Consider the following 24868-nt stretch of genomic DNA (forward strand, 5'->3'; position numbering starts at 1 on the left):
AAACTTCATTCAAGAGGAGTTCTCTAACAGCGGCGAGGAAGAGGAGGAGACCTATGATCAAAACCGGCAGAAATTAAGGATGCTAGCCGTTTTCTCAAAGTGGCAATCGTTTATCGAAAAAAGCACCGAAAAGGCTCACACAGGTTGTGTCTTCGCCGCGAATTACTTTGCCAAGAGTCGTTTTTCAAAGAACATTTGTGAAAAGTAAGCAATCTTCCTTGGATCGTTATTTTTTTTTAAAGAGGCCTTTCCGATTAGCAGATTAAACCAAAAAGGAAGACCAAGTGATAAAAACAGAAAGTTGAAAGCAACAAGGAAAGAACCAAGTTGATTGAAAAAAAGGAAAGGAAAGTTCAAAAAGGAAGAACCAAATGATAAACAGAACGTTTGAACGTGGTGATGAAGTTTAAATTCTGTTAAAAAAAAAAAAAAAAAAAAAAAAAAACAAAAAGCCCTACGTAAAAAAAAAAAAAAAAAAAAAAAAAAAAAAAAAAAAAGTAAAAAAAAAACAAAAAAAAAAATTACTGTTTAAGTTTTTTTTGTAAAGTTGGTATTACAGTTTTGAATTTTGTGGTTTGGCGTAATCCGGCAAGACGTAACATCACAAATTTTTTGTTTTTAAAGTTGTTTAAGTAAATGTCCGTACGTACGTTTTCTTGAGTTTTTCTAAATCCTCCTCCTCTGGCCGCCACTTTCGGAGAAGCCTCACCTCGGAAAGGTAAGACAGGTCCATATTTTTACTAAGTTTATTTCTTGTTCCATGTACACTAATATTTACACACTCGTTATTTCATTTTTTTTTAATTTTAGGTATTGAATGGTCAAATTGTTGTTTAGTTCCAATTGGTTTCTTGGTCCATTTAGCTTTAATTTATGAAATTTACTGGGGTGTTTGTTTGGAAGGGCTTGGAACGGCTTGCCATATTTTACCCCAGTATGTGGTTCAAGATACGAAAACCTCCATGATACGAAGGGCCCTCCGAATGGATTAATTTCGTACTCTCGAGGTACTTAAGTAATAATCCTTAGTTACCAGAACTGAAGCTGGATTAACCCACTCCCTGGGCTGGCCCGAAGGAATTTAGATATTTTTTTAAACGTAGCTAGAACCAACTGGTTACCTTAGCAACGGGACCTTAACGCTTATTTGTTGGATCCGAAACCACATTATATCGAGGAATGAATTTTCTATCACAGGAGGGAAAAATTCCTCTGGTTCCACATTGGCCAAAAGCCGGAGAAATCGGGAAACCTCGGACCACCGGATTGGTAGTCCAGCTCGAAATCCACTCGGGCCCAGCGAGGGGACTATCTTCGAGGTACTCCTGTGGTGATATTCTATATATATATATATATATATACATGTGGGGTAAATCGTGGAGATGCGTTTACGGACCTGAATATTTAGAATCCGCGAAATTTTTGGAACTATAAAAACGCTAAAAACAGCCTATTTTTGTTAAGTTTAAAAACTAAGACTATTTTCAACTTGGTTTTTTTATACTTTACCACAAAAAGTGCATTTTATGATGAAATTGTACGAAAACCAAGAATTTGGTGACATTTTCTTCATAGAAAAAATACCGCGATGTCACGATGCGGAAAAAAAAAAAAAAAAAAAAAAAACAAAAAAACCGCGAATAAGCTGGGAAAACCGTTCCCGGTGAAAATCCGCCCCAATGGTGTTGAAGTCCCCGTATATATTAATATTATTATCAAAGGATTTTTTGAACGTTTTAAGGAAAAACTAATTTCTGGGCGGATTGGCTCGTGTCCCCGCGAAATAATCCTTTAATCTATTATTTCTAGGGTTTCGTTAACTAACACATACAGAGATAAATAAAAATAAAGAAAAAGGTCAGTAGACTGACTTTGCCTCCACCCTCTAGGAGGGTGTCGGTATGAACACTAGGGCAGTGAGACCACTACACGAGCCAATGCCATTAGGAAAATCTTCCCCACAAAACCCTCCAAGAGGTGAGCCGGTTTTCCCACAGAGGGAGCAGCTCGTACGTACTAAACACCATCCCAATGGCCTTGGCGAACTGCTGGCGCCTCTATTGGGGCCCATCTGAAGTTAGCAGGGGGAAAACAATCTGAGGCCGAAGAGGGAATGGGTAGGGGGGGTGATTTCCGCTGGCGACACGGCCAATCCCCAGAAAAAAAGATTTTTCCTTACGTTCCAAAATCCTTTTTCTGGGCTCAGCTCCGTGTCGCTTGCGCGAAATCGTACCAGGAGATTAGCACAAGATTGTACAAAGTTAAATAAAATATAATAAAACAAAATAGGGTCTCAAGAAAGATTACAAAAATAAAAGAATGAATATAAGGTTGCTAAAAAGAATAACAAGGACACAGTAAACAAAAAATCAAATTAGCTTAAATTAACCCTTAAATCTAATTATGTTTTAAAAACTAAATAGGTTGAATTTACTATAGACAAATAGGTACAATGATTACCTATCACAATAAATTCTGTTTAACAACATGTAATCAGAAATAGCAATTAGTATAAATTTTACATAAATATTTGATATGATAAAATAAAATATTCTTAGGAATGTATATTGACTTATATACACCCGTAAACATTGGCATTATTGAATGTAAATCCCCTAGCCATATAAGGGGATAACCAATCTATAGGATCATATGGTATCAGATGTGATGTCCCTAACGACAGGGGCACTATACAATCATAAAGCAGCTAAGAACAACAAAGGGAAATGTTAATGAACAAGGCCGGAATTAGAACGAACTGTTGGGTGATGGCAGGGTAGAAAGAGGACTGAATCTTCTACTATAATCTAGCCTAAAGAGAGGGGCTATGTTACGCCTACTGCTGGGATTTCAGAGCCTTCCAAGGACTTTAAGGTAGTTGACGTTTTTGAACCACTGTCCCGGGCGATTTCCAAATCCGGCAATAACGTTCTTTAAAATCTACAATTCTATGTTGGAAGTAATTAATTTGGAGGTGCTACTGCCCTGACATAAGTGCTTTTGGAAAAGGAGTCAGGAATTTGGCTTTTTGATAAAGTACAGGATTTTGTTGCCTGGATTGGACCCTTTGGGATAAAGTACCACCTTTTTCCCTTCCTAAAGAGGGCCCCGATGAGGAAGAGGGAAGGTCCTGGATTAGGCTCGTAAGGTTTGAAACCGGACAAAGGGAAACATCTTGTTGGAAGTAAATTAAACCTTCCAAGGTTTCCCACCTCATCAAAGGAATCTTCATTCTTTGCTAGCTAACTTTCCGGAGAAAGTGCACTTCCCCCGTGGGAAGGAATTGAATATGAATCCCGGACTTCTGGGAATAAAGCCGACAGTTCTGATTCTTGCTCCTGAAGCTGAGGCTTAATTACAGAGTTTTTTCCCCTTTGAAAAGGCTCATCGACAAGATTTCATTTATCGGTTTCGGAAGCCAGTAGAACATCTAAGAACCTTGAAACTGACGAGGCCCTTGACAGAGGGCCTAATTCTAGCACTGCTTTAGAACCTCCGAGAAATAGTATCGTCAATTTTCTATGTAAATCCATTGAAATATCTTTTTTCAATCTGACTTTGTTTGGTCGTAATCGTGCTAAGCTGCTAAACCTTTTCCAAATAAAGATCTGAAAAAAAAATATAAGAATTAACTTCCTGATTCGATATCTGGACTCCACCTTCAGGAAGTTGCTAACCTTTTTTGACGGCAGCATCACTGGCCTCAGTTTGAATCCCCTTTTAATCGGGATTCGGAAAAAGAATATTCTGAGGGTCCAATAATTCGCCTGTCTTTTTGCCGCAAACTTCATGAAAAAATCAATAAAGTTAGGGTTTTTGAAAGAATCCCTTGGAAGAAACGAACACAAAAAGTCCCTTCGTTTTGGTAACTGACTGGGAGACTTGGACTGATCCCCCGAAGGGGACGAAGAACCCAAAAAAAAATTTCCGAAAGATTCAAAGTTACCAAAAAATTGGCCTCTTCGGCCCAAGTCTGCTAACCTAAAGCCCCTTGACCCCTGAATGGTCCTGAGTTTGTCTAAGAACCTTCATAAGAATTCAATTGGAGGGAATACTAAAATCTTTTCCCAAATTTGTTCCAGTCCAGAGAGGGCGTTCCTGGCGTAAGCCAGAGTCCAAGGTTGCTTACATAACACGGTATTTTTTGTGGTTCGCTTGTGATTCTAAGAGATCCAACCTGTAGCCCCTGGGCCTCTCTGAAAGGATCCATTGGAAACGAAAAAAAAAAAAAAAAAAAAAAAAAAAAAAAAAAAAAAAAAAACTCCGTCTAGACCCATTCCCGAATTCTAGTTTACTGAATCGGGATAAAGGGCGTCTGCTATTGAACGTTTCTTACTCCACTATGTGGGTGGTTGGGAAAGATGCAACTGAAATTTTGTTTCCCATTGGGAGAAGATGGCTATCATGACGTGATAAATTTTGACGTTACTTTAGCCTCCTCTGTTTTATGCCTGTTAACTACCAAACTCGCTTTTTTGTTTTCCAAGACTAGCTTAATGTGGGAGTACCTTGGTGGGCGTAATTCTTTTCAGAGTCCAAGAAAGACTGCATTTGCCTCCATACGTTTATTATGGAACTGACCGGAACTTTTTTGTCCCAAATCTTGCACCTTTTTGACCTGGGAGTCCCCTCCCCAGCCTTAAGGAAGGAACGCGTTCCTGGGGTGGATGGTATCCCTGGTTTGGGGGAAACTGAAGGAGACTGACACTGACCAGATCTTACTTTTGCCCACGGCCGAAAGCCGGTTCTTTAAGAATCAAGGTTACCTGAGGATACTTGTCCCTGGAACCTTTTGACATTTTGCTTCGAGATCGCCAGATCTGGTTAGATGTTTCAGTTTTGGGGCTTTCATTAAGATGTCGTTACCTGAAAGCCAACTGGTAGAGAGCCGAGATTCTTTCCTGAGCTCTCCTCGATGCTATTTGTGAACTTAGAAATTGCTTGACTGACTTCTTTTTCTTTCCTTTTTGGTGGAATTTTTGGAATTTCGACGAGTGTTGTGAGGATAGGATTCCATTGGATGCCTAGGCCCTGAAAGTTTGACTCTGGGGTGGAAGTTCTGGACTTGGATTCTTGTTTATCTTGAATCCTAGATAAATTCTTAGGAATTGGATCACTTTCATTTTGGCCTTGTTGCATTTCTTTCGACTGATTGGGGCCCCAGATTTCAACCATTCGGTCGAATAGCCTACTACCATAATCTTTGAGCTCTTACTGTTTGCACTACTAAACTTTCCGCTTTAGCTTCCGGGGTGAACACCCTGGTCCCTTTGAGCCCGAACGGGCTACCTTGAGGAAACGTCTGGTCTCCTATCTTGAATCCCAGATACGGCCGGAAGTGTCTTGCAAAGGGATATGATAGTAGGGCGTTCTGTAAGATCCGATAAGAGGTGGTGACTGACCGGGGAAGTAAGGTCCCCGCACCTGTGAGATCGTGATCATCTTTGAACTTGTCGCGGGCGGATGGCTAAAAACCTAAGCGGACAAGTCCTAAGGATTAACCCCTTTCTTTTTGTGAGCCGTTTCTTTGGGCGCTTGAATAACGACTTGAAATTTTTATCTCTTGGACCTTTGACTATGCTCCTTTCTGAGGTAGGTCCTCTGCGTTACCTGTCATTCCGTTGGAAGGAAGTTTGACCGGAAGGTCTGGCTGGAAGGGGGTTGGGGTCGTCCACCGCTCCGCCCAGCCCTTTTGACACTATGCTCTGAGCCCACTGCCTGAAGGGTTCCACCGGTGGCGAAAGTGAAACAAGCCTCCCTCCTACCTGAGGTTTCCTTCATTGGTTTTCTGGTAACCCCCCTCGACCTCCTCTTTTTGGAGTGCTTTTCTATTGAAGTACCTCCCGCCTCTCCACGAGGAACCGCCTTTAACCTCTGCCTCCCTTTGTTCGAGCGGTCATAACTTAGAAGCTTGGCTCCTCGAGGCTTGGATTGTAAGCTGGAAGAGGTGGGTATGAGGTGGAGGGTTGAGGCCGAGGGATATCACATAAATAGCTGTTGATTGACCTTTTATGGAAAACCTTGGGGGGCTTGACTGTCCTGCACTAACCACACTGTGGTTAACTTGTGAGGGAAGCGGGCTGCTCTTTTGGTAAGGTTGGACGTTTCTAGGCTTCCGTTTTCCCTTACCATTTGGTGTCCAAATCTTGCCTTTCTCCTAAACCGTTAAGACCCCAACCGGTCCCCTTTAAGGTTTGGTTCAAACCAACACGGTGCCTCTGCTTGTAAACTTTCCTTTACCATAGCCTCCGAGAATCTGCGATTGTTAGAAGAAAGTAACCTATTCGGTTCATGCGATGGTTGCCTCCTAGGCAATACATTGCTTTCTGCAATTTTGTTTCTAAGCAGTGGCAAAACTCGAACAAATGTCCTGACTGCACCGTTTGAGGTCCAGCTTTGGTCCATAAGGGCTATTGGTTTCTGAACATAAGCCATGGTTTTGGCTACCTAGACATAGCCATCAGTTGATTGACCTAGCTAGTCCCGTGTTTTTCGAGTCACTCCGTGATAAGACTATCCGGGACCTGGTCAGCTTTTTTTCACCACTTGCTCCTAGCACAGTCCAGGTTTGTGATAGCTGTGATGTAGGCAATTTTCCCTCCCATAATTTCTCCATGACGGAGCACGTGGAAGTGGGGTCCTGCTTCTCGCGGAGGCCATGGTTCCCCTTTCTGAGCTGCTGAAGATGGTCCGACCTCGCTATCTTGGTAAGGAAGGGAGCGGGGTACCTTCGTCCCTCGTGATGGTAAAGGGACTGAATGGTGATTCCTTGGTATCGAAAAGTCCCTGTGTCTAAAACATCTAAAGCCATTTCCCTCGTTGGGCCTGGTCCCGAGAATAGATGGAACTGTCATCCTTTTGGTACCCTGTCCATTCTAACCATAGCCAAGGCTGGCCCTAGCGTAGCCTATTGAAGGGAGGCTTAGGCCTTCCTGGTAGGGGGAACTCGAATTCCTCTATTCTTCGAGTTCCAAACACCGGTTATTGGAGTTGAGACCATTCTTGGAAAGGGAGCATATGACGCTACTGCTCCAAGGATTGTTCATGGAGAAAGCGCACGAGTTCCATACGGGGGAAGCTTTGAGGATCCACCCCTATTGTTAGAGGGTTGATGGGAGAGGCAAGAGCTTCTCTAAAAAAAGGCCGCCTATAAATAGTATCCTTTTGAGAAGTTTATCCTATTCCAGAGGCGAGATATCTTATATTCCATACTCTCTTAAGGGGAAAAATTTTCCTACCAAGTCGCCCCACCTGTTTTGCAAACAGGCCAGCATTGGGTCCAAGCCGGAGCTGCTGCGGAAGTGGGGGGGAGACTCTGAATAGGCACCAAAGGTAGGTGGAACTGAAAAATGATACTGCCGGGGTTTTGCGGGATTTTCCTGGCCTTACTCTTTGAGAAACTTGAGCCGGTAGCAAAAACCTTTAGACCTGTCGGGCCGGGAATTTACGAGCCGGGACTTAAACCGCGAAGAAGAAGAACGGACACGGCTTCTTCCGAGGACGATGACGTCTTAGTCAAGGTCCTATGCTTAGATTGAATCTTAGGCCTAACCGAGCCTCTGGAGGAGTATATAACTCATCAACCGGTAAAGCTGGGAAGGGTGGTGAAGTTGCAATAATAAACAGTCCCACTCAAGGGGGACCCTTGGGTAAACCTGCCATTACTTACCTTCGACCAACCCAGGTCGTTATACCCTACCATAGGTTCAACAATTTTATAAATCCAGTTTTCGCCAATCCGTGGAAATATCCTGGTCTTGTTCGTCAAGGAGGCCGCCACTGTTGTTGGATAGGCAATAGAGGGGTCCGACCTCTACCCGGGTTCCGCGTACCCATCGCCTGCCATCCGGGGAAGATTAACAAAGCTAAACGCTTCTCCAAGTATGGTAGGGCTGACCCTTGGCGGCGTTTCTGGCCAAAACCTCCGACCCATGGCCCGCAGGGTAGCCATGCTACTCTTACTGCCGGAGCCTGTAAGAGAGGATATTAGATTTAAGAAAACCACTACTAAAAACTTAGGATATAATACTGAGCCTTAATAAGTAATGATGAACTAAGAAATAAAAGAAGCGGAGCGGCATGCGGAGGATGGAATACTTACGCCTTCCAAAAGCTGGCTCCAACCATCGTAACATATACGGCTCAATGGTACCAGACCTGGATGTCCCCGTCGGAGTCGCGCATGGAGGCATGGGACCGGCAAACTTCGTGTAGGGGTCCCTGAGTGTAGCGGAACATCCCGGATGCTAGTTGGTTGGCCCTGTAAGTGGGAAGACAAAACATGAGTACTTAAAGGGGTAACACTTACAGCAAGGACAAAAAAACTCCGTTCGTGGCGGAGCTCTGGAAAAATTTGGGCATAACCCCTCCCTGCATTGGCCTGAATAGGCTATAATCCCGGAGAGATCCGGTATACTAAGGGAGGGGTGGGATGTAAGAACTGATAAACTTAAAGATAAGTACCCTACCTGCAGTAACCCACCTAGGTCCGTGAAGCGGAGTGTAGTAACTCAGGCAATACGGTACGGTTAGTAAAGACCATTGTATGCTCCGGTCCAACTATGGGTGGACTATACCCTTCCGTGGATACCAGGACTCCGATAAGGGAGGAGCTCTAGTAAGGAGGGAAGGGCGAGTGACATACAGACTTCGGCTAACCCGGAAGCGACAAGGAAGTAACTGGAGGGGGGGGGAAGGCCAGAGCCCCCAACAACCGTACCCCCGGCCGAGCCGAGAAGGCGGAGAGGTCGGAACCAGTCAGGGGACTGTCGGACTCCCAGGCCCCTCCGGTGGAGGGGAATGGGGAGGCCAGGCTCGGGCATGCTGGGTCGGCAAGGACAGACCGACCCACCCCCGCCCCACCTCTATGGGAGAGCGGGAGAGGGGGAAGGGGGTACTGGCAGGCGCCTGGCTGGATCGTGATCCACGTAAGTGCCCACAGGCGGTAAACCCCAAGATACGGTAACCAAGCCTAGGCCAACCAACTGATCGAGAAAGCTATCGGGAAGCAACCAGAACTGAAAAAGCGGTAGCATATAGGGCCCATAGGGCAAAAAACCAACTTGATCAGGAGTATGAAGCTATGAGGAAGCACCGACTGATCAACGGTAGACTAGCCTCTACGAGCCAGGACCTGGCTAATCCCAGACGCCCAACTAACCTAACAACCCCAACAAAAACATAAAAATATTGAATATATAATAAAAATGAAAGCACGAAGTAAAATAGCAGGAGTAAAATCCAGGAGTGGCACCTAGCCCCGAAGGCAAGTCTAACCACTCAAAGCTAGTCCAGGGGCCCGGTAAATACAAAGGAACCTTTTTTGACAGTCCTGGATAGAAAAACCACATAAGGTGAAATACCATACAATGGTATACAAAAACCTTGAGTAGACGTAATACGCGATTAATCAAAATAAGCGTAAAATAATAAGGGATGTTTCTAGTTATGGGAACCAAGAACGAACCCCCAACTGCGGCAGGCATTCATGCTCCTGCTTCCACCCCCGAAATTATCTATAACCTTAAAAAACCGGCAAATACCCGTCCTCGGGGAACGGAAAAAAAACCTCGCTAACCGTAAATCAAACTGAGTACTTAACCTTTTAGCTACCTGCGAGCTGGCCAAAACCGCTGCATTTAGTAAAAATCCACGAAAAGGGCACAAAAAACCCAAAGAGAGTAGCAAACGGTGGCCTCCTGGCGCGACCTTTTAAAGGATTGCCACTAGAAGGCCACAATCGCAAGCATGGGATGGTGTAGTAGTAGTACGAGCCTGCTCCCTCGTGGGAACGCTCCCCTCTTGGAGGGTTTTTGTAGGTTTGGATTTCTATTGGGCCAATTTGGCCTCGTGGTAGTGGTCTACTCGCTATGTTTTCCCATTTTACCGACACCCTCCTAGTGTTAGCGTCAAAGTCATACTGACCTTTTTTCTTTGTTTTATTTTATTTATTCTCCTGGTATTGTGTTAGTACATAACCCTGGGAAATCAATGATTAAAGGATAATTTCCGCGCAAGCGACACCGAAAGCTGAGCCCCAGAAATATTATTAATATATAAATAGTTATATAATATTAGATAGATGATATATATGGTAATATATTATATATATATCTATATAATTAATATATATATATATATATATATATTGGATGTTATGTATGTATGTATGTATGTAATGTAATGTATGTTATGGTTTATGTTATTTATGTATATAATAACTTGATCACGAATTAATATTTTTAAAAAAACGTGATTTTTTGCCTATGTATTCAAATAAAAGTGCCACGAAGGAAAAAAATAAAAAACGAGAACAAAAAGCCTGAGTACTTTTCAGTCTAGTTCCGACCCTTTATAAGGCAAACTGATCGAGGAAAACATAGTCATATCGACCTTATTGCTAATCTTTGTAGTGATCAGTTTGGATTTAACCTTCTTTTGACTATGTTTTCCCTCTGAAATCGTGCCTTAGTAAAGGTCGGAACAAGACGAAAGTACTAGGCTTATCTCACTTTTTTCATTGGGTTTCCTTACGTGCACTTTATATTATATGTAATAATAATATTATATATATATATTAATTATATATATTACAGGCAGTCCGAGGGTTACGACGGCTTTCGGGTTACGACTTCCAGGTTATGACTCTTTTTCTTAAATATTCATTGAAAAATCCGCCCTGGGTTACGACGTTTGTTCCGAGGTTACGACGCTGACGCTTCCGACGCTTCGAGTTAACGACGCTTTTAAAATACGCATAACTATGATAAAAATCCTTTAATAGTTTTAGCACAGTATAAATAATAAGTTTCTGGTTAGATTACAAAAACAAAAATTTTGAGGTTATGATGATTTTCAACACTTTTATGTCGTATTTTTCGAATTTTTTTAGTGACGCCTCATATGTGGAAACTAGTTTCCGAGCGAAATGAATACTAGCTTGCGAATGCGCAAAGTTTATAACAGTCCAAAAGCGCAAATAATGAAAAAATCATTGCTTGTTTCCAGTAATAATAACAAAACTACGTTTCTGGTTAGATTACAACGCAAATTCCAAGGTTACGACGGTTTTTTATGCTTTTTAATGATATAATCATACGCAGAACTAGTTTCTGAGCGGAGGGAGCGAAAATAAATTAATTTACGCTATTAAACTGTATGGTAACCATAGTCAAGGAATAAGGAACGCATTCTCAAACAGTATACATATCCTTTAATACAAAAAACAGCAAAATATCATTGAAAACATTATTTCGCTTAAAGAATCCATGGTATACTCTACTTAGACTTGGATATAAAAACCAATAGTTCTATCTCTCTCTCTCTCCTCCTCTCTCTCTCTCTCTCTCTCTCTCTCTCCCTCTCTCTCTCTCTCTCTCTTTTGTATTTTCCGACAAAAATAATCACTAATTAGTGTATTTTGATGTTTATTTTCATGACTTAATACATTTTTATAATACAAAAATGATTTACTAATTTTCAAATATTAATTTTGATTAATACTGTATTAGTAAGTTTAATAAGTTGAAATGATATCACATAATAAAAATAATAATTCTCTCTCTCTCTCTCCTCTCTCTCTCTCTCTCTCTCTCTCTCTCTCTCTCTCTCTCTACTACAAAGATGTATGTTTTTTTGTATGATAAATAAATGATTTACTATTTTTCAAATATTAATATCAATTTATACAGCAATAATATCAATTCATTAAAGAAATCCACAGTGAATTAGTAAGATTTTAGCTTATATATTTAAAAAATTATGGAAGAATGAAGGAAATCCCAGTCTTCTTTCTCTAACTCCAGGTACTAAAACTGTCAGATATATCAAGTTCTGTGACAGGAGGGGGAAGAGCTGTTATGTTGCCATCAAGTGCTCATGAAATTCCCCCCCCCCCCTCCCCCCCCCCCCCCCCCCACACCCCCCCCCCCCTCTCTAAATCTCTCTCTCTCTCTCTCTCTCTCTCTCTCTCCTCTCTCTCTCTCTCACTTACTGAGACTCGAGATTTTTTTATGTACTTGTACTATTGTTTTTAATACTTCAATAATAATACTTAATAATAATAATAATAATAATAATAATAATAATAATAATAATAATAACTGTAATTACAAAATTCATATGTGATAGTATTGTTTTAAAGAAAATACAATACTAATCTATCCATGTCACTTTTAATTAAGGTTAACTCACTCTCTCTCTCTCTCTCTCTCTCTCTCTCTCTCTCTCTCTTTGCCACACAAGATAATAATGTGTCATAGTGGTAACTCCCTCCCTCTCTTTCGTTGGAAGCATTATAAGTATTTTTTGAGAGAACAGAGAGAGATAAACACACACACTCTCTCTCTCTCTCTCTCTCTCTCTCTCTCTCTCTCTCTCTCTCTCTCATCTCTCTCTCTCTCTCTTTTACCGAGATGAAAGAATTTTTATGGTACTAGTATGTAAAATGTTTATTGATAATTTCAGTTATTTAATAATAATAATAATAATAATAATAATAATAATAATAATAATAATAATAAAACTGTAATTACAAAATTCATAATGGTCGTATTTTAAAGATATGAAAATGACCTTTCCATTTCACTTGTAAGGATAATTCCTCTTTCTTACTGAGATGAGAGAATTTTTTATGGTAGATGCATGTGTTTATTTATATTTTCAAATAATAATTATAATAATAATAATAGAAGTAGTAATAATATGATAACTAATTTCAAAAGAAAATTCTTCCCTTCGTCTTTTTCTGTATCAATTTCCCTACCTCATAACTCCAGTGACACTCGGAGCTGGGAAAGTAACAATGCCATACAATGGTCAACGAATTTAATGGTTTTATGTAATCTCTCTCTCTCTCTCTCTCTCTCTCTCTCTCTCTCTCTCTCTCTCTCTCTCTCTCTCTCTCTTGTATTTTAATGAAAATATACAGTAATTTGTGAATACACAGTGTTGCACATGAAAAAAGTAAATTAGTGATAATTTTAGAGATACGGCCCTAAGAAAAATTGCAAATTAGTGAAATTTTCCCTGTGGACATGTTTTCAACGTCGTCGTTCCGGCTTACGACGATTTTCGGGTTACGTCGCGTCTTAAGAACGGAACCCGTCGTAACCCGGGGACTGCCTTTATATATATATACAGTAATACCTCTGGATACAAAAATAATCCACTCCGAAGCGGCCTTTGTAACCTGATTTTTTTGTATCTTGAACCACATTTTACATGTAAATTGCCTAATTTGTTCCAAGCCATACAAAAACATCCCAGTAAATATTTAATAAAGCTAAATTGACTAATAAACAATGAAATACAACAATTTGGACCATTCAGTACCTAACTTAAACTACATATACTACTAATATGTACTACATACCTGCAAATAAAGTGTATTAGTGTACATGGTACAAGAAATACTGTACGTACATACGTATGTAGTAAAATGTGGAACCTTACCTTTCGAGTGGGGCGATCTCCGAAAGTGGCGACAGAGGAGGACAAATGGCAGAAAACATGAACACTTAACTTTACAAAACACATTAAAAAATGACAGGAAACATTAATACTAAACTTTATGAAACACATTAACAAATGGCAGAAAATGTTAACACTTAAATTTTACAAACAACTTGAAATTAAATTTCTTTCTTTTTTTTCCTTTTTTTTTATTTTTACAATTCTTTTACTTTTTTATACTTTACATTTTTTTACAAAAATTCAATTTATTTACCACCGAATGGATGCCAGTCCGTTTACGGAATTTATCAAACCACCCTCGAGAAGCCGTCGATGTCCCTTCTCCTCCGCCATCTTTGGCCTGCCCAATCAGATCAGGGGATTGCCATCTAGGTTAACGTATTGCCAGCGATTTCTTTGTCCTCAATCCATAGAAGAAGCAGCCTCTCCATCTCGTCATGCACGTGGCTCCTCTTGTTGGACAAAATAGTCACACCCTTGGAAGGTGTAGCTGCTTTGATGGCTTCCTTCTGCTTAAGAATGGTGCCTATCATCGACGGATTTCGGCCGTATTCCTTAGCGATCACACTCAACCGCATGCCAGCCTCAAACTTCTTGATAATCTCCATTTTTGTCTCCATAGAAAGCATCCTCTTCTTTCCGTGAATTTCAGCAACTTTCTTGGGACCCATGACTATACGTACGTAATTAAGTTACTAATTAAGTTCTCACACAACACGATAAAGTACACAGCGAAATCACTAACACGAATCTACATTAACAAACGAAATCGTATATGAATGAACAAATTCCACGTGCTTACGATAACGATGCTGCTATGGAGTGACCGAAGAACGCCTTTACGTAGATGCACGATGAGAGAGATGCTGACCAATAGGAGAGCAGGATCTTATGGCAGTGACTAGCATCAGGAACCAATGGGAGAGCGGGAGGTTGGTGGCGAGTCTACTCAGTTGGCGGCGCGCAAATTTTAAAATTGTTCTCGGTGGTCCGGGCGAATCTCGGGATTTTACAGCAACAACCTTTCGTAACCTGAATTATTTTTGTATGCAGAGGCAAATAAATCTTTGTATTAGCTCTCGTAACTTGAATTTTTCGTAAGTTGGGACTTTAGTATGTCAAGGTTCCACTGTATATATGGGGTCTTCATGATGAGTGTTGTAAATGCAGCAGAGATTATGGTATAATAATTACGGTGGGGCTGTCTTTCGGGGATTGCCAGTGTACAGGCGGCCCTCGGTTAACGGCAGGGGTTCCGTTCCTGGCCGCCAACGCTAAGTGATTTTTGACGCTAAGCGATTTTAAAGCCTACGCCACCGCACACCTTCTTTCGAAACTCTAGGCCAGTCAAAGGCGCCGTAATGCCACAATGGCGCAATAAGTAAAATTATATTTATGCAGTAGAGTACTATAGAATTTACTGTACAGTAGTACTGTACAGTAAATTATAGCATTTTAAATACTGTAAAGTGAAAAAAGCCTAGCTTTATCCTTTGGGTGTCTAGAGTATGTAAAGATATAATAAAGTTTATACAGTGTACTGGTAGCTGTAGTGTTCAAGTTACGATCATTAGTCTTACGATAGTCCGATTTTATGAGAGATCAAATTAAAATGGCCTAACTTTGTCCATCTTCTAGTTACATAAGTTCAATAACAGCAAAAGAGAATGATGAAAGTATGGTTTTAACATTATACTCGTTGCGTGAACGTGTACAGCCATGAACAACCGAACGAGAAACGACTTTTTTTTCTAAGTACAACCGAACGAGAAACGACTTTTTTTTCTAATTACAACCGAACTGGATAACATCCATTTGGCTTGTATTTCAATCATCGTACACTATTACCGTAGTTGTTATAAATGGCGTTATGTATAGAATCGAACTGAGATATCTTAATGAAATAACTTTATTTGCTATAGATCAAAGATCAATATAGATCAAAGATCAATCAGGAAATATACTGTTAAATTTAAACCCAGTTATAACTGAAGCTGAGAAAACTTTTCAAGCTGTTAATGACTATTATCATACATCAGCAACAAGGATAAAACTGCAGTAAACGTATGCCATCAAACACAACCGTAGGTAAAATTGGGATAATATCATTTTAATCAAAACTACTGTGCTTGAAAGAACACATTCTACTGTTGGTTTCATGCCGATAGAAGATAAATAACGTAAAGTTCGTATTACGATGATATAAAGGATTATTGCGAATGGAATCACATAATTTTTTATGCAATAAACATGCCGCCAACGTAATCTGTTAGCGAAAAAAAATTAGTTCACATACACAACGAGACATATTCAATAAATATTTCCACCTAAAAACACGCTGTATAAGGAAAAATAACATTGTCTCATATAAGTCAAGTATGTAGATATTCGTTTATGCTAACTAGAAGCAAGAGAATTCGCTCAGAATTGCGTTATGGTGAAACAAACTCAGTCTCGTATTCATCAGCTGATTTCAAACCACAACATTGGCCGCTCCACGGAATACTGGCTTAAATTTGCCGTAGTATTTTATAATACAATAATATGAGAATACATACAATATTCTTGGATACAGTGAAATAATGTACAACTTTTTAAAGGATTTATGTAAAAGATGCATAATTAATAAAATAACACCGTGCATTTTTCGGAACAGTGGCGGACAAGAACAAACATGAAAAAACATCCCCTTACAACGTGGAGCGTAGTTACAAAGGCTGCCTTAATTTGAATCTTATTTATGTACAAAAATGAAAATACTTTTACGTAATATATTTTCATACACATTTTAAACATAAAAGCATAAACATTTAAAAAATCGACACATCGATCGCTAAATTTGCACTCTACTTAACTCGATATTTTCGGAAGAGCGGCAGACGGCGGCATACAAGAACGAACATGAAAAAACATCGTAGTCGATAACTTGAAGGGCAGTTTCAAAAGCTGCCTTTTTATCATATTTCTGCACAGAAATAAAAATACCCTATTCGTAATACATTTTCATACGCATTTTAAACATAAAAGCATAAACACTTATAAAATCGACACATCGATCGCTAATTTGCACTTTTTTTAAATCTATATTTTCGGAAGAGCGGCAGGCGGCGGCTCACAAGAAAATATGAAAAAACATCGTATTTGATAACGTGAAGGGCAGTTTCAAAAGCTGCCTTTGTATCATATTTCTGTACAGAAATAAAAATACCTTTCACATAATACATTTTCCTACACATTTTAAACAAAAGCATGAACATTTATAAATCGACACATCCATAGCTAAATTTGCACTTATGTAACTCGATATTTTCGGCATAGAACAGGGTCAGAGGCATATATTTTACCCTAATACCTACGTATAACTCTCCATAAAATTTGTTAATATAATTTGCATAACCTTTATGGCTGAACAGCATTTCTACAAATGTATGAACTCAATAGACAACGGCGCTAGCGGCGCGGTTAACTGAAAATTGTGCTGTAAAAATACCTTGAAAATGCCTTATTTTTTTAATGAATATTTTTGACGACAGCCGTAAAACCGATTCGCCGTTGAGCAATTGTGCTGTTAACCGCGGGCCACCTGTACTAATTATGCGCGATTACAAGTGTAATCACATATATACGCACTAATGTAGAAGCAAATGACGCCAACGATTTTAAGGTGCCGTTCCTTAATGAGGACGAAAGTGTTAAATACTCCCTTTCATGAGGACGAAAGTGTTAAATACTCCCTTTCATTATTATTTCATTTATGTCCACAATTTTCTGAGAAGTATATTTAATTCTCTTTTTTGTGGTTTGCTGAAGTATATTTAATTCTTTTTTTTGTGGTTTGCTGTTATGTGCAATGAATAGGAATATGCAGTACTTTCCCTCTACAGCTGACAAAGGCATTGAAGTCAGCAAAATTCGAGTAGTCGTAGGGTCAGCCAGCCTTCTAATGCAGTGGCAATGTTCATCGTGTGTAAATACGACGAGTGTTTTAAATTTAGCAGAGACTATGGTATAATAATTACGGTGGGGCTGTCTTACGAGGATTACCAGTCTACTAATTACATGCAGTCACAAGTGTAATCATATATATACGCGCTAATGTGGAAGCAAACGACTCCAACATGTTTAAGGTGCCATTCCTTAATGAGGATATAAGTGTTAAATACTCCCTTTCATTATTATTTTCTTTATGTCAACAATTTTCTCAGAAGTGTGTTTAATTTTTTTTTTTGGTGGTTTGCTGTAAAGTGCAATACATAGGAATATGCGGTATGAAATGTTTCATTTTTGCATGTGAGTGTGTGAGAGGTAGGCAGAGATGGCTGGTCAGGTGATAGCACAAATTCAGCAAATACCAAGTTACAAGCTAAGGCCCGTGTCACATTTTTTCTCTCCCTCTTGCCTCTTCCCATTTTCTGTTGAGTGAAATTATTTGATGAGCTAGTGTCCCTGCCGGGAAATAATTGTGGAGATCTCCTCCTGTAGAGTTGAGAGATATTTTTTTGGGAATAGAGATTTATTGGGAATTGGTGCATGCAATTTCTTGTATTGGGGAATGACACTGTCATTAAATGACACATTATCACTTTTGGTGTTGGTGGTTTGTGTGGGGATAAATATATCAATGTTATTGAGGTTAGGGCGAATTCTGAATCATGAGTCCCTCCAAAGAAGAAAAAATGGCCGAAGCAGGTAACAGTCAAACCTTGGTGCATAACTAATATAAGTGCGGGAGTTAGCCCTTTTCGGGTCATTGTTAATGGCATTCTGGCCCAGCCAGTGCAAATTTTTATTGAGGGAGTGAATAACTACTTAAACGTCAAGGGAATTAAGGGGGCTGGCTGGATCCCTTATATATGGGGGTATAGGGCAAAAAATGCAGTCATGAAAAAATTCATGGAGCTTCATATGGCAATTGAGAATACGTATAAGAAATATTTCGTCAAAATTCCTCTTACTTTCGTAGTTACAGGGTATTTAGTTAACGTAACTCAATAAGCCTAAAACATTGATCCATACAAGAAAATGCAATATTTCTTCTATTATCGTAAATTTTGATAATTATTGTCAAAGAAATTGGGAGAAATGGCATCTGTAGACATTCCACGAGTCGAGAAGGGAGACTTCAGTGTTCAGTCAGCTACCAAGTCCAGTCATGATTCAGTGCGATCACAAACCTCAAGTAGTCTACACGTTCAAGTTTTACCTCTGACATTCGCTTGCTTTTACGTATGTTTATGTATGTTTCGGCAAGAATTTCATCATGCCAATGAGGAAAAGACAAGGAAAACATCTCGTTAACATACAGACGAAGAAAAATCGCTCAAGTATTATTACAGAATATCATAATATACGCTAGTTAGTGAAGAGAGAGAGGGGAGGGTTGCGTAGTAACAGCCCCGTCTTGCCTGACCGCACACGTCACACTGTGCCCAAGGCTACGATCTTTGAGCAAAGAGATCTTCATTTATGATAAATAACATAGTTTTGGTTTTTTAATACCCAAAATGGCATATGAAATTCATAATAATCATGATTTAATAAATTATCTTTGTAAAAAGAGAGTACACCTTCGAGTTTCACCTCTGACATTCTCTTGCATTTACGTTTGTTTATCTTTGTTTCGGCAAGAATTTCATCATGTCAAAGAGGAAAATACAAGGAAAACATCTCACGAACATACAGAAGAAGAAAATTCGCCGTAATAAGCCGAGTTAGTGAAGGGGAGAGAGAGAGTTGCGTAGGAAGGAGTGCCCCATCTTGCCTCAAGCAGTGCCCCAGGCTACAATATATGAGCAAAGGGATCATCATTTATGATTAAATCATGATAAATAAAATAGTTTTGGTTTATTAATACACAAAAAAGAAATATACATTCATAATAATAATTATTTATTAACATTGTCTTTATAGAAATACGAAGGAAAACTTTGAACGCCCTTATCTCAAAACTATACTTATTGACCTTCAAAATCTATCTTCTCACTTAATTTTAAAGCTATAACATTGGAATTTGGTATATAACTCAGAAAGACATTATAGAACAATCAAATGAAGCCCTTTTTTCCAATTATTGTTTCGTCTTTTTTTTATAAATTTTTTTCTCCTGATTTATAGGGTTTATTTTTTTACCATATTGAAAAATTCATATCTAGCAAAAAAATTACTTAGAAAAAAAACTCCTCATTCGATTGGAGGTCTACATCAGGTCTATACATAGGTAGTGATCCTAGGTCTTAATATTAAATATCAAGGGAGTAGATAGAATTTGAATAATGGTTATTTTCGGGATAAATCGCCCAGGTGTCACAAAACCGAAAGTCAGAGGAGAAAATCATATGCGGTTTGGAGATGTCCCAAGTCACCTTATTAAGTGGTATGAATATCAAAGTCCTGTCCTTAATAAATGGCATTAGCCGGCCATCCCCCTTAAAAATGATGCAGAGGCGTTTACAGAGGCAAAAGCCTTGTTAGATTTCAATAAAGGGGGTTTGTCATTTAGATGCCATAGTTTCCAATACACAAAATGTCGGTCATGGACTGAATTACAATTATTTCTGAGGGCAGCCTATGGAACAAAGTACGTAACACGGAGATATAGTGAGAGATCTAAGAGGTTTTTACAAGATTAAGAAAGATAATTAAAATCTTGTAGAGTACAGTTTTCAACTTTTTGACTCAGCAGGAGAATGGATACAGAAATTGAAAAATTCCACATGAGTAAATGGGAATAATATTTCACTTGATAACTTATAGAAACTTGTTCACTTCTCTCAGCTTCTACACGACGTCCTGGACGCCATTGTAGATAGCATTGATGAAAAAATTGAACCCCCATCAGATGAGGAACTAATTTATTCCCAAATTCAGAAACACATATCCAAATGTCCCACGGTGGATAGTACATTTTTTAATGGGACCAGTCCAAGAAATACAAACCAAAGAGACTCAGATTTTCCTTCTCCCCATTTGTGTGCAAAAGTGGAATATAAGAGAGGATTGATGGAGCAAGAGCAACAGCAGTTAAGTTGCTTCAATTGTAATAAAGCAGGGCACGCAAAGAAAGTATGCAGTCAAATATTGTGAAATATGCAAAAGTGCACATCACTTTTGGCAGTCTTGTCCATCTCAGAAACAGAGAGATGCAAGACCAACACCTTAGAAATCTGGGAGTTATGATATGAGAGCTTCCCAGGCTAGTTACTCAAAGGGGCAAAGGGATCGGCAAAATTTTTGGAAAGCTGATCAACAAAAACGGTACAGATGATTTATATGTGCATTGTGGTCTCATGGGGGACGACCCACAGCCCAGGCCGATAGTAAAGGGAACAGTGGAGAATGTAAAGATCCCAATTTTCATTGACACAGGGGCTTCCATAAATCTCATGGACCATGACCTATATCAGTCCATGTTCTCCCAATACCCTTTGAAAACCCAATGGAGATGGTGTGTGATGTGCAAGCCCATAGATTAAATACCTTAGGTTTTATAAGAATACAATTTACTCTGGGTGATATATAACCATATATAATATAATTTACTCTGGGGCGGGATATAAAACCATATATATATAATATATATATATATATATATATATATATATATATATATATATATATATATAATATATATATATATATATATATGTACAGGCATCCCCGGGTTACGACGGCTTCGGGTTACGACGTTCCGAGGTTACGACGCTTTTTCTTAAATATTCATTGATAAATCCGCCCTGAGTTACGACGTTTGTTCTGAGGTTATGTCGCTGACGCTTCCGACGGTCCGAGTTAACGACGCTTTTAAAAAACGCATACTATGATAAAAATCCTTTATAGTTTAGCACAGTATATTAATAAAAATAAGTTTCTGGTTAGATTACAACAAAAATTTTGAGGTTATGATGATTTTCGACACTTTTTATGTCGTATTTTTCGAATTTTTTTAGTGACGCCTCATATGTGGAACTAGTTTCCGAGCGTATGAATACTAGCTTGGATGCGCAAAGTTTATAACAGTCCAAAAGCGCATAATTAAAAAATCATTTCTTGTTTCCAGTAATAATAACAAAACTAAGTTTCTGGTTAGATTACAACGCAAATTCCAAGTATCCAAAGAGAGACATTATCCAGTAATTTGATGAGAGAGAGAGAGAGAGAGAGAGAGAGAGAGAGAGAGAGAGAGAGAGAGAGAGAGAGAGAGAGAGAGTTAACGACGCTTTTAAAAAACGCATACTATGATAAAAATCCTTTATAGTTTAGCACAGTATATTAATAAAAATAAGTTTCTGGTTAGATTACAACAAAAATTTTGAGGTTATGATGATTTTCAACACTTTTTATGTCGTATTTTTCAAATTTTTTTAGTGACACCTCATATGCGGAACTAGTTTCCGAGCGAATGAATACTAGCTTGCGATGCGCAAAGTTTATAACAGTCCAAAAGCGCAAATAATGAAAAAATCATTGCTTGTTTCCAGTACTAATAACAAAACTAAGTTTCTGGTTAGATTACAACGCAAATTCCAAGTATCCAAAGAGAGACATTATCCAGTAATTTTATCAGAGAGAGAGAGAGGGAGAGAGAGAGAGAGAGAGAGAGAGCAGAGCGAGAGAGAGAGAGAGAGGCGTCTTGGCAAATGAGATCATTTGCCAATGGTCTTGGGGATTGACGTAACGTTTATTTTCTGAACAGATAGGACAGAGAAGTGTTCGTTTCATTAAACGGCCTCTGACTCATGCCAGTAAATGTTTTGTTGATACTAATAATATAAGCCTATTTAAAGATACGTTTACTTTAATTAGTCTATATGATACGTAAATAGTAATCAACTGTTCTTGTAGCCCTCAAGATTTGGCAAAATCAAAGTATCCAAAGAGAGACATTATCCAGTAATTTGATCAGAGAGAGAGAGAGAGAGAGAGAGAGAGAGAGAGAGAGAGAGAGAGAGAGAGAGAGAGAGAGAGAGAGAGAGAGAGAGAGAGAGGCATCTTGGCAACAATGGTCTTGGGGATTGACGTAACATTTATTTTCTGAACAGATAGGACAGAGAAGTTTTCGTTTCATTAAACGGCCTCTGACTCATGCCAGTAAATGTTTTGTTGATACTAATATATAAGCCTATTTAAAGATACATTTACTTTAATTAGTCTATATGATACATAAATAGTAATCAACTGTTCTTGTAGCCCTCAAGATTTGGCAAAATCACTCCAGGTTGTACATAAAACTTCAAGAATGTAGTGTCACCAGAGGATTACAATAGTTTTTACCTTCAAGAACCAGCATTTTTTGATGAAAAATAAACTCCAGGTTGTACATAAAACTACAGGAAACAACATGTAGTGTAACCAAAGGATTACAAGTAAGGTTTTTATAACTTTTTATTAGTTTAAGACATTTTTCCAACATCGTTTCGGCTTACGACGATTTTCGGGTTACGACGCGTCTTAAGAACGGAACCCCCGTCATAACCCGGGGACTGCCTGTAAAAAAAAAATATATATATATATATATATATATATATATATATATATATATATATATATATATATATATATATATATATAGAGAGAGAGAGAGGAGAGAGAGAGAGAGAGAGAGAGAGAGAGAGAGAGAGAGAGAGAGAGAGAGAGAGAGAGAGAGATAAACAAAAGCCAGAACAATGAAACAAAGTAAGAATTACGCAGTGTTAATATTTTGTAACATACTGAAATCTTCACCTTTTTACATTTTTGATTTGGTATGACCTTCTCAATTTGTTGACCCATTCTTGATCACGCTCATCCATTTTAGGATCATAAAACAACTCCCCATTTGATAGGACTCGTTTACTACCTCTAGTCTCTTCAAGACCAGAATACTTCTGAACCGACTCTGAAAACATTCATGTAGTTTAGGATAACTCAGCATTATTTTTCAATACATCAAAATTTTTTACAACAATACAAAAAATGCTAGACAGCAAAATACGTATACCCCTTAAATCATCTCGATAAATTTCAATTTCAGAACCTTATCTATAAATAAATAAATCCACATCAACATAATTTCTAAATGATAGAAATTAATTTTTTCAAAAAATTAAATTCATTTTTTCAATACTTTCAATACAAACTCATAATACGGGCTAAAGCCATGGGCCACAAAATCCTACCCACATCTACCTTTTGCTGACATATCCTCAGTCTTCAGATATGTCAAAATTGCAAAGTTTGTCAGAAAATCCAATTTAGAAGGAAAAAAAATGAAATTGGAACATGCAAGGCATAGTGCGAGTACACTCCACTTTAAGTAACACACAACATTGAAATTCTTAATAAAAACTTTTTTTTTTTTTCATAAAAACCCACTTCTTTTATATAGCCTTTGTTGTATTGAGTAAAAACTCAAATGTTTAATTTGGAACACAAGAAGAATACATTTCAGCCCTGGTAGGTGGTGTGCTTATTATAAAAGTAATGGATTTCGTTTGAAAAATAAATCTTGCTTGATAAAATGGTATTCATTTCACTGCAAACCTATTATCCTGCTGCCATCCAAGAAAGAAATGTACTGAACATCTTTGAACATACTTGAACTTCTCCCAAGATGGAGATCATTTGATACCCAAAAGATCTGAGAATTAAAAATGAGTCAAAAGATGGACAGCGACCATTTTTGGTAAATAATTTTGTACTTTGATTCTTACAGTGACAACTGTACTCTTCTATAGTTCACAAAAATTTATGGACACTTACCAATCCCTTAAAGCAAAGAGGCTGGCAACCCCAAATACCTCAGGAAAAAGGTAAAAAGAAAGGAGTTATAGATATGAAAGGGATGCACCTCCAAAATGTACATACCACCAGTACACAGACCTACCTTACTGCAATTGGAAAAATATCTACATTATGAGTAATATTTTAAAGTGAAATTCTTCGATAAGTTCTGGGAGTTAATAAAATTGATTTATCAAACCCATCCAGTATCAGAGCTTTTCATTTGACATAGATCATTGATGTCAAATTGGCTTCATAAAATGACTATTCATGTACAGTGGTACCTCAGGATACGAAATTAATCTGTTCCAAGGCGGCCTTCGTAACCTGAGCTTTTCGTATCTTGAACCGTATTTTACATGTAAATTGCCTAATTCATTCCAAGCCCTACAAAAACACCCCAGTAAATTTTATAATAAAGCTAAATTGACCAATAAACAATGAAATACAACAATTTGGACCATTCAATACCTAACTTAATACGTACTACTAATATGTACTACATAGTACCTGCAAATAAAGTGTATTAGTGTGCATGGTATACAAGAAATACTGTACGTACATACGTACATATGTAGTAAAATGTGAAACCTTACTTTACATTTTTTTTTTTTTTTTAATTTCAACCTCACCACTT

The 24868-nt window shown here is 38.5% G+C and overlaps 1 protein-coding gene across 1 annotated transcript in view; it reads right to left on the bottom strand.

The window, feature by feature from the left end:
* LOC135201665 (E2F-associated phosphoprotein-like) overlaps nt 1–24868 on the bottom strand; it is a 153033-nt gene that overhangs the window by 107980 nt on the left and 20185 nt on the right. The window contains exon 2 of the mRNA XM_064230777.1: nt 23194–23347. Coding sequence (XP_064086847.1) covers nt 23194–23347 — 154 coding nt within the window. The remainder of the gene's footprint in view (nt 1–23193; nt 23348–24868) is intronic.

This window comes from Macrobrachium nipponense, chromosome 28 (assembly GCF_015104395.2).
Source record: "Macrobrachium nipponense isolate FS-2020 chromosome 28, ASM1510439v2, whole genome shotgun sequence".
NCBI lineage: Eukaryota > Metazoa > Arthropoda > Malacostraca > Decapoda > Palaemonidae > Macrobrachium > Macrobrachium nipponense.